The sequence below is a fragment of the Malania oleifera genome, chromosome 3 (genome assembly GCF_029873635.1).
Source record: "Malania oleifera isolate guangnan ecotype guangnan chromosome 3, ASM2987363v1, whole genome shotgun sequence".
NCBI lineage: Eukaryota > Viridiplantae > Streptophyta > Magnoliopsida > Santalales > Ximeniaceae > Malania > Malania oleifera.
This window is the reverse complement of record NC_080419.1, coordinates 38,834,308-38,846,139: the sequence shown is the minus strand read 5'-3', so window position 1 is coordinate 38,846,139 and position 11,832 is coordinate 38,834,308. Positions and strand designations below refer to the sequence as shown.

General features: G+C 34.7%; 1 protein-coding gene across 3 annotated transcripts in view; it reads right to left on the bottom strand.

Moving 5' to 3' along the window:
• Positions 1–665: 665 nt before the first annotated feature.
• Positions 666–11,832, bottom strand: part of LOC131152292 (DNA mismatch repair protein MSH1, mitochondrial) — a 144,168-nt gene continuing 133,001 nt past the window's right edge. For 2 of the 3 annotated variants that reach the window (XM_058104105.1, XM_058104107.1), the window contains 3 exons: positions 2,240–2,539; positions 1,423–2,154; positions 666–1,148 (listed from right to left, as the gene is read on the bottom strand). In XM_058104105.1, the coding sequence (XP_057960088.1) occupies positions 921–1,148; positions 1,423–2,154; positions 2,240–2,539 (1,260 nt within the window). In that variant the 3' untranslated portion in view covers positions 666–920. The remainder of the gene's footprint in view (positions 1,149–1,422; positions 2,155–2,239; positions 2,540–11,832) is intronic. The other variant, XM_058104108.1, reaches the window with a different exon arrangement.

The following is an 11,832-nucleotide window of genomic DNA, read 5'->3' as shown; positions in this document are numbered from 1 at the left end:
TTACCAAAGATTAATTTACTATTTTTCTTCCTACTAAATTAATTTATATCAAACCGAAATCATAATCCAATTTTTTTTTTAAAAAAAAATAAACATTGAAATATCTCAAGAAGGTAGATAGAGAGAAACCTTGCTGAAAATACAGTATAGACAATTTTGTGAAACAAAACAGAGCCAACAAAACATCCTCATTGAGAAACTCACAAAAATATGACAAAATCACAAAAACATTCATTGATACATTCAAAACACATGTTATATTGGAATTTTTAAAATATTCCTTGCAAATCTATTTCAAAAATTGATCTAGTTTGTCCACTTGACTCAAGTTACAGTCAACATTCCAAAAAAATTGGTGTAGAAAAAGAAATAAAATATCACAACACGTGTCTTTCATCTTGTGAAATACACTACTGTGTTACTCTGCTTTTTCTAACTACAAAATACTTTGTACACAACAGTCATTGTAATAATCTTGAGGGATTTAGATGAGGATTATTATTGTTATTATTAGTAGTAGTAGTATTAATATTTTGCCAGGTACATAAAGACATTTCTTGTTTCATCCTCTTGCAAGCCAAGCCGAGGATCAACATCTTCACTTCAATCTGGTAATTCGAGGGGATAAGAAAAGTGATTGTATTCAAACTTGGTAACAGCTAGCATCAAAGGCAACATCCAAACCATGGGAAACAATTAATATAAATGAAGAGGAAGCTACAAAACAGCTTGAATGCAAGAGCTCATATTACAATGGAACAACTGACATCAAAAACCAAAACTGCTGCCCCACTTCAAATACAGTTTTGTCATCCTTCATCTTGACATTTAAATTACATAATATATGTGTATCCCATGACTAGCTAAGCTACACAGCCTTTACAAAATGGGAGATTGGAGAAATGAGGGTTGATCAATGATCAATTTAAGATCACACTTTCGGAAGGGATAGTAGATGTTCCAAAGTTCCTATGCTTACCATCAGCTATGTTGGTTAGGTGGAAGCCTTGATTAGGGAGCTGATTGATGAGCAGCGTTTCAAGTTGGCAAGCCATGCTCTTCCCTGGGACAACAAAATAAATGAACGAGGCATTCTGCATTCCCTCCTTTGAACGATGTGCACGTACTCGACCTTCAAGATCATCTGTCTATAGAAAGAGTTGATGATAAGATCATAACTTAGCAAATTAACTCGAGGTATATTTATAAAATATTAAGAAGAGGGTGAATTCAACAGATTAACAAACCAAGTTAAACAAAAAACTACACTGCACTAAAATAACCCCTTTTTCTTTCAAGGAAATTGACCAAAACAAACATCTAGTGCCAAGATGCAGTATCCAAGTAAACTGGATGGAAACTCCTAGCATAAACTAATAATCAAACAATACTACGATAATAAAAAAGGTGCAAGCGAAGTACCTCTCCAACATAGAGTTTCTTATCAGGTCTAAACATAACATAGACACTTGAAGCACCAATTGTTGATGGAGGCGGTAGTTCTCTGGCACCAATAGTGACACAGTTGACCTCTGCAAGTTCAGACATGTTTTTCTGCTTGTAGAGATCAATCAGTTTTTTCTGACAAATAATAGTGATAGCACTCTCAACTTCCTTTTGTGCATTCCCTCTTCTATTTGTTGAATTGGTTTTAGGATGGGCAGCTCCTGCTTTAATCGCCCTTGGTTGAAAATAGGCTTCATCAGAGCCATTTGCATTTGGTTCAGAACAAAAATGTTCTAATTTTGTGTCATTTCTGGCAGAAGACACACCGTTCGTGCATACTGAAAGATACAACTCTTCAGCTCTTTGGATTATAGTTTCAGGAATTCCTTCATTCTGAGCAGTTTCAAATGCAAGACTTTCTCTACAAATTCCATCCATCAACTTCCATGTAGGTTTTATTTGACCATCAATGCACACAGTTCCCATTGCTTTATGTACAGTATTCTTAGTATTAAGAGGCAGAGCAAAAATCCCATGCAAATGGGTGGACACAACCCCCAGACAGCCAATTCTTTCAAGAGTTTCAACAATGCTACCAGCAATACAGGTCCCTTTCGCTGTTTCTGTTCCTCGGCATATTTCATCAAGAAGGACAAGACTTCTTGAAGTAGCTCCAGTAATTATAGAACGGATCTCTGACATTTCAATCTACAACAGTAAAGAAATATTTTTCCTGTTGAAAAAAGTCTACAAGGTACAAACAATTAAAATGCAGCACAGAACAGTTAACTACCTGAAATGAACTTTTCCCATCAGCTGGGCTATCATAAGATTTCATGTGAAGCATGATAGAATCAAAAAAAGGAATTTTGGCGGACACTGCAGGCACCATAAAACCACAAATTCCAAGTAATGAAGCGGCACAAATTGATCGAAGAAGACTTGATTTACCACCCCCATTAGGTCCTGTCAAAAGAAACAACGATTGCATATCAACCGTATTATGTACAGCACTGCCTTGTGCTACATCAAACCAATATGGTGATAAACCAGTGATCTTCATCCCTTTAGTTCCATTCACTGGTTCAATATTCTGCATTCAACATATCAATATATGAGATTGCATAACTGTGAAACAGAAAAGGAATGATATCCATGGTGTTGGGTGATTATATAATGTGAGCTGCCTCTGACATTGATAGGTGTGATGACAGATGAAGAATATAGTGTTTCAGGCATAGAATATCCAACATAAAATTAGTCAATAAACCTTATTGGGCATTATATCATCTAAAATTACCAAATTAGAAAAGCCAATGGCATTCAAGATGCTGAATATTTGAGAAAATTTCGAAAATTTACTCAAATAGACGAGATTGTTTTGATGCATTATTATTTACATAAACATTGGTAATTATGATAATAGATGATACCAAAATATGTTAGAGCTCTTTGCACAAAACATACAACATTAACTTAAGAAATAAATTTTTAACACACAACCGGTCCCAAGCCCGGGTTAAGGAGGAGGGTTGTGTTAGGTAGCTGACAGCCAGCGTAAAATTTGTCAAATTACTATGATATGAATCCTTACTGAATATTTGCTGGGGGCGACGCGTTGCACTTGAATCACCCGGGTGTAGCGAAAAGTGGGCGAGGGTGGGCTAGGTCGTCGCCCTGAAGCGATGCGCCATGTCGGCGCCTGGGTACGGTGTCAAATATGCGAGGGTTCATGCATTATTCTGGACATGGGTAGGTAAAGATGTTAGTTTAGGAAACTAGGATTAGATTAGTAACTTGGAATATAAGGACACTTATGGGTAAAACCATGGAAATTGTGGATACAATGATTAGAAGAAGAATTAATATAATTTGCCTTCAAGAAACTAAGTGGGTGGGGGAGAAAGCTAGAGAAATCGATAAATCAGGATTTAAACTTTGGTACACTAGAAAAGAAAAACATAAGAATGGAGACAAAAACTTAAAAGATAGCGTTGTGGATGTAACTAGACTAAGGGATAGAATTATAAATATCAAGATGGTATTAGGACAAGAGATAATAAATATCATTAGTGCTTATGCTCCTCAAGTTGGCTTAACAGAAAATCTTAAGAGACAATTTTGGGAAGATATGGATAGTATTATACAAGGCATACCAGGGACTGAGAAAATATTTATAGGAGGAAATTTGAATGGACACGTTGGAGGAGATAATAAAAATTATGAGAGGATACATAGAGGATATGGATATAGAGACAAAAATGAGTCTGGGGAGATGATCTTAGACTTTGCTATGTCATATAATTTTAGTATAATAAATACTTGCTTTAAGAAGAGAGAACAACACTTAATAACCTTGAAAAGTGGACAAAATAGAAGTCAAATAGATTTTTTTTTTTAAATAGGAGGGTAGATCATTTAACATGCAAGGATTGTAAAGTTATTCCAGGTGAAAGCCTAACCACACAACATAGAGTCTTAGTGTTAGATATATGTATTAAAAAATGGAAGAAAAATGATAAAATAAACCAGTATAGGAGAACTAGATGGTGGAACCTAAAAGAAGAAAATATAATAAAATTTAAAGATAAAATGATCAAAGATGGGGATTGGACCTTAGAGGATGGGATAGATACAAATACTCTTTGGAATAGATTAGCTAACTCTATTAAAAAGATAGCAAAAGAGATTTTAGGTGAATCAAGGGGAAAATTCTCGAATAGCAAAGAAAGTTAGTGGTGGGATAAAGATGTATAAAAAATCATAAAGACAAAAAGAATTTGGTATAAAACGTGGCAAAAATGTAGAAACAGAGATAACTTTGAAAAATATAAGGAGGCAAAAAAAGATGCAAAAAGAGCCGTTAGTGAAGCTAAATATAGATCATTTAATAGTTTGTATGATAGATTAGGTACAAAAGAAGGGGAAAGAAATATATTTAAACTTGCTAAAGCTAGAGAAAGGAAGAGCAAGGACTTAGGAAATGTAAAATGTATAAAAAGTGAGGATGATATTGTCTTGGTTAAGGACGAAGATATTAAAGAAAGATGGCGAAGTTACTTTAGTAAGTTGTTTAACGAAAACCAAATAGAAGGCTTAAACTTAGAATTGTCAAATGAGGAAAAGGCTAAAAATATAAGATTTATTCGCAAAATTAGAGCGAAGTCAAGTTTGCACTAAAAAAAATGAAAAATGGGAAAGCTATGGTACCAAATAACATCCCAATTGAAGTTTGGAAATGCTAGGGTGATAACGGAATTATATGGTTAACTAATTTATTTAAAACTATAGTAAAAACTAAGAAAATGCCAGATGAATGGAGGAAAAGCACTTTAATACCTATATACAAACATAAAGGAGATATTCAAAATTGTAATAACTATAGTGGAATTAAACTTATGAGTCATATGATGAAACTATGGGAAATAGTAGTTGAACAAAGACTAAGGTTAGAAACAAAGATCTCAGAAAATCAATTTGGTTTTATGCCTGGGAGATCTACTATAGAAACTATTTATCTTTTAAGAAGATTAATGGAAAAATTTAGGAAAAAGAAGAGGGACTTGCATATGATATTTATTGATCTTGAGAAAACATATGATAGGATACCTAGGGAAGTTCTATGGTGGGTTTTAGAAAAAAATGGTGTGTGTTGTAGGTATACCGATGTCATTAAGAATATGTACGATGGAATAATGACTAGTGTAAAAACTATAGATGGAGAAACTAGCGAATTTCCAATTACCATAGGCGTACATCAAGGATCTGCTTTGAGTCCTTATCTTTTTGCTTTAGTGATAAACCAATTGACTAAGAGTATTCAAAAGGAGGTTCCATGGTATATGTTGTTTGCAGATGATATTGTATTAATTGACAAAACTAGGGACAAAGTAGAGGCTGAGTTAGAATTATGAAGATAAACTTTGGAATCTAGAAGCTTTAGGATAAGTAAAAATAAAACAGAATATATGAAATGTAATTTTAGAAATGATAGGAGGAATATTGGAGACAAAGTTAAACTTGATGATAAAGAAATAAATAGCACTTGTAGATTTTGATACCTTGGATCTATTATGCAAGCTGAAGGAGAAATTGAAAATGATGTAATGCATAGAGTTAAAGTCGGTTGGGTAAAATGGAGAAGTGCTTCAAGTGTGCTATGTGATCGTAGAATACCCTTAAAATGAAAGAGAAATTTTATAGGACAGCTACAAGACTAGCTATACTATATGGATCGGAATGTTGGAAGCCGAAGAAACATAATATCCAAAAAGTAAAAGTTGTCGAGATGAGAATGCTTAGATGGATGAGTGGTATAACATTGAAAGATAAATTAAGGAATGAACATATTCGTGGTAAGTTAGGTGTAACTTCTATAGAAGATAAGATAAGGGAGGGACGACTTAGATGGTATGGACACTTGCAACATAGGCCTTATAGTGCACCTGTGAGGAATAGTGACTTAGTTACTATGGGGGGAAGTAGAAAGGGTAGGGGTAGACCTAAAATAACTTGAGAGGAGATAGTGAGTAAGGATTTAATATCCTTGAATCTATCAAAAGAAAATGGTCCATTATCGCATAAATTGGCGGAAAATGATTCACATAGCTGACCCCATTTAGTGGGACTAAGGCTTGGTTTTGTTGTTGTTGTAACAAGTTTCAAAAAAATTATTTGACTGAGATAGGTTTTTGAGATCACAGATGAAGACAGACTACACTAAATATGCACAACAGTCGCCCATGAGGGTGCACTTGTTTTGCAAGCTAAAGGTAGGCTTACCTAAGCTCTTCATACCCCATGTATGGTGCAACCCAAGTATCAGATTGGGCAGGCTAAAGGGAAATTCCTAAGCCCATATGCATGGGCTAGAGTTGGCTGGTTTCCCTAGTGGCCATTTCAGGTTGCAGAATTTTGTAGGTCTAAAAATAAAAAAACAAAAAACAAAAAATTTCCACTCACAGACAATCTAACTCAATACCATTTAGTCTAATCTAGTCCTGTGAAACCTTAGCCTACGAAGCACAACACCATAAATGAGCAGGCTCACATCCTATAAACATTCCCAGAAATATTGAAATTAAAATTCTTTGATCATTTTCATTGCTATAAACCAAGTTTTAACAAGGCAGTAATAGACAGAAATGCATTCTCACAATCCTTTCCTTCAAATATTAGTTGTAGTATGTGTGCATATGTATGCTTGCGTACGAGAGACGAGACCATAGTCACAGGCGCATGGTGCACCAAGGAACAAAGGGTACTTGGGGTACTTAAGGATGAGATGCAAGGCACAAGGCAAAGGCGCACACCTCATGAAGGTGAGGTGCACAACTGTTAAAATTGTGTACAATGCCTATTTGATGGGTAATGATCTATGAACACATCAACAGTAATATTAGAATTTAAAATGCCAAAATATTCAATACCAAAACATAAATGCAAGGAAATTATGACTACCAAGTTCCAAGCGAAACAAGCATAGTTAAACATAAGCAATTAAGCATGCAAGCTCAAGGACCAAAAGCATCAACAAAGTTCAATGTCAAAAGAAAAGTACAATAAAAGATTCAAAGTCTAAAATCTAAAAATCCTCCTCAATCATCATCAACTAAGTCCGCCAAGATATCATCATCTTCCTCTTCATCACCAGAATTTTCTTCTCCATCTTATTCCTTTTTTGTCTCCTTTGCACTACCCATATGGATCTCATCCTCATCTACAAGTTCCAATACTGTAGTCTGGTCCCTAGCAGTGCTAGATGAAACTCTTCCTCTAGAAGAAGATGAGACATTCACACTTGTTCTTGATCTAGTGCGAGACACGGTATTATTTACTCTAGTAGGTTTGGCAATAGAATCCCATGCTAAAAGATCATCTTCAAACACAAGTTCATTGTCCTCATCAGAATCGCCATCCATCTTACAATAAACCACTCATTACTATTCTAGAAGTGGAGAAGAATTGAAATAGTATTTCTAATTATTTAAAATAAGGTACAATCTGAATGTCTTATAGACTACAAGGATAATCTAAAAGGAGAGAATAATAAAGGAAAGAATAGACAAAAGGAAGGAATGAAAATTGCTTACAAATCTCCTAGTGTATCTCCTAAGAATACATCCTAGAATATCTCCTTAGATTATTTACATAATTACAGAAATGTCCCCCATAATCAAGGAGAGTAGATTTATATAATTACAGAAATTTCTCCTATAATCAAGGATAAATTTTGAAACTTTCCAAAACTCCCCCTTAAGTTGATTTGAATATGTCTTCCATAGCCAACTTGCCGATAAAATTTTCAAATTGCTTCTTAGGTAATCCTTTTGTAAGTATATCTGCTACTTGTTCAGTAGTAGAGATATAGGGTAAACAAATCAATCCACTGTCCAGGTTGTCCTTTATAAAATGCTTGTTGACCTCAACATCTTTTGTTCTACCATGAAGCACTGGATTGTGAGCAATGGCAATGGCAGATTTGTTATCGCAATACAGTCTCACAAGCAGCGGATTAGTGACTTTCAATTCTTCCAATAATTTTTTAATTCCACAACACTTCACAAACTCCATGAGCAATTGCTCTAAATTCTGCCTCTGCACTACTCCTAGCTACCACATTTTGTTTTTTGCTTCACCATGTAACCAAATTTCCACCAACAAAGGCACAATAACCAAAAGTTGATCTTTGATCAATTATACTCCCAGGCCAATTTGCATCAATGTATACCTCAACTTGTAGATGTCTATGGTCTTCAAATAATAGACCTTTTCCTGGAGTTCCCTTTAAATATCTCAGGATTCTATAAAATGCATCAAAGTGGTTAGGCCCTGGTAAGTGCATGAATTGGCTTACCATACTAACAGAAAAGGCCATGTCAGGATGTATATATGATAGATAAAGTTGCCTTCCAACCAATCTTTGGTACTGGTCTCTATTGGTTACTTCTTTAGGCTTGGCAGGTTGCAGTTTAAGATTAAGCTCTATAGGTGTCTCGGTTGCTTTACACCCTTGTAAACCTATTTCTCCAAGAAAGTCAAGCACATATTTTCTTTGTGAAACAAAAATACCTTTTCTTGACCTTTGAAATTCCATACCGAGAAAATACTTCAAGCCACCCAAGTCTTTAATCCCAAATTCATTAGCAAGCATCTGTTTTAATTTCTCAAGTTCCTTGCTGTCATTACCTGTCAAAATAATATCGTCAACATAGACGATTAGAATAGCAACCTTCCCTTCACTTGACTGCTTATAGAACATGGTGTGATCAGCTTCACCTTGGCTATAACCATGGTCACGAAATTGTTGAAATTTCCGTTGAAATTTCCAATTTCCGTCACCCTCGAAATCGGAATGGCAGTTGATTTCCGTCTTGCATAATTTCCGTTGAAATCTCAACAAATCATATGAAATTTATCAAAATCTCGAAATTTTAGCGAAACTTGTCGCAATTTTAACTATACAATGAAATTTCATCAGAATTCAAATAAGAAATTTAGGACTGAAGTGAAATTTCTATCTTAATTTTATTTATTTTATCGAAAAAAAAAATATTACTAAGAGTGCTTTTGAAATTATATGAAAAAATAAACATAGAGTGACATTTTATTTAACCATTCATGTCTAAATTATCATTATTTGTATAATAAATAATATTTAAATGATTTATGAATTTCATTTGTATTAACTTAATATTTTTAATGTACATTATCTTACCAATATGTTTGATACACATACTATTTTACAACTTTTACACCTCATACAAAAAATATATGTATTTAATTTGTAATATATTAGTCCTAAAACTTATATTATTATGTTTCTTAACCATTTCTAAAGTTTCACAAAGAATTCCATGCTTTACTATTAGGTTTCATTATTTTTTGAAATCGAAATCGAAATCGAAAATGACATCGAAATCGAAATTTCTATCGAAATTTCCGTACTTTTGGAGCTTCGAAATTTGAGTCGAAAACGAAATTTAAGACCTTGGCTGTAACCATGACCCTTTAAGGACTTCCCAAAGCATTCAAACCAAGCTCTCGGAGATTGCTTTAGCCCATACAATGATTTTTTCAATTTACACACCTTATCTCTGCCAGGATTATCTTCAAAACCTGGTTATAATTCCATAAACACTTCATCCTCTAGATCTCCATTTAAAAAGGCATTCTTTACATCCAACTGGTGTAAGTTCCGGTTAGAATGTACGACTAAGGAGAGTAACACTCAGATTGAGTTTATCTCGGTCACTGGAGCAAAAGTTTCTTGATAGTCCATTTCGTATGTTTGTGTAAACCTTTTTGTAATGAGTCTTGCCCTATATCTCTCTATATTGCCGTCAGCCTTGCATTTAAATGTAAACACCCACTTGCAACCTACAATTTTATTTTCTTTTGGTAAATCAACAATTTCCCAATTATTGTTGTTTCGTAGTGCATTCATCTCTTCAAGAACTGCTAACTCCCAATCCGGATGATCCATAGCTTCCTGAATGGTCCTTGGAACAAATAGGTGAGAAATATTGGATGTAAAGGCCTTATGATTATAAGAGAGTCTATGGTATGATAAATATTTGGCAATGGGGTGTGTGGTACAAGTTCTAACTCCTTTCCTAACGGCTATAGGTACATTAAGGTAAGTAGATTGATCAACTGGAAATCTGAAAGTGTAGTAGAAGGATTACCTGGGATTTCCAAATGACCAGTCTTTGGAGGTGATGATTGATTATGTTCTGAAATTGTGAGATGATCCTTAGTATCAGAACAATGTCTGCCTTTAGTATAAACACGAAGCTCAGAAGAGGGATTATTCTATAGCAATTCTCCCCCTGTTTGTGATTCCCTTATGCTTTGTACAGGCAGGAAATCTGTTCCTTAAATGTTTTGCAGAGGGATGTCAATGTCAAGAAAAACATTAGGCATTGTTATAGAAGTTTGCCAAAACTGATCTTCACTACTCTCTTTCTCCCCCTGAAGATAAGTTTGGTTAAAGTAAGACTGATTTTCAACAAAAACGACATCCATACCGATGTGAATTTTTTTTTTTTTTTGTTTTTGGATTCAAACATTTATACCCTCTCTTAGTGGGGGCATATCCAAGAAACACACATTTTTAAGCCCTAGGATCAAGTTTAGATCTAAGGTGAGCTGGAATATGAACAAAAACAGTGCATCCAAATACTTTCAGAGGCAGATTAGAAATTATCCTATTATCAAGAAAGGATTTCTTTTAGACATGCCAAAGGAGTGATATACTGCAGCACACAGGTAGGCATTCTATTAATAAGGTAACAAGCAGTTAGAATAGTATCCCCCCACAAATATTTTGCAATATGCATTGAAAACATTATAGCCCGTGCAACCTCAACTAAATGACAATTTTTTCTTTTAGTGACGCCATTTTGTTGTGGGGTGTCATGACAAGTGGATTGATGTTGAATCCCTCTTTCTTTCAAAAAATTTCCCAAAACTTTGTTAAAATATTCTGTACCATTATCTGTACGAAGTATGCTTATTTTTGTGTGAAATTGATTTTTCAATCATACTATAAAAATTTTTGAATAATATTAATATACCCAACAAATCCGAGTATGATCATCTATAAAAGTCAAACCATTTTTCCCGGATAAGGTAGTAACCTTAGAGGGACCCCAAACATCACTATGAATCAAATAAAAATGCTTTGATGCATAGTAGCCTTTTGAAATATAAGGAACTCGATAATTTTTTGATAAATGACACGCGTCACAATGAAGAGAAGTACAATTCAAATTTCTAAACAGATTAGGCAATAAATATTTTAAATAAGAAAAACTAGGATGTCCTAATCTAAGATGCCAAAGCATTATTTGATCACACACAGGGATTGAACTAGTACAACCACTCAAGCCCTGAGCTTTTTTATTGCTGAATAGTGTATCATGAAAATAATAAAGGCCATCGATCATCCTAGCATTGCCAATCATCGCCCCCGAGTTCTAGTCCTGAAATTCACAGTGAGAATCAAAGAATATTATTCTCCAGCAAGGATCCTCCCAAGGTCTTGCTTTTTGTCCTACATCATTCATCCTCTTCATCTTCATCATAATGATCTATGTCATCAAAGAAGAAGAAGAAGGCTCTGGCTTTGGCAAAGGCTTGAAGGCTCGAAGACGAAGGCTCTGTCGTGCTAGTTCAAAGGCTTGAAGATGAAGGGCTCTGTCTTGCACCAAGCTAGGCTCTCTTTTGCTGGCTCTGGCTCGAAGTAAAATAATTTCTTAAAAGGTGAAAAAAAAAAAAAAAAGGTTAAAGGTCAGATCTACTGAGGCGTGACTCACTGCGCCTTGCACCCATGTGCGCCTCACTGTGTCTCATGTAGGTCGCCTTGCCTCAGCACTAGTGAGG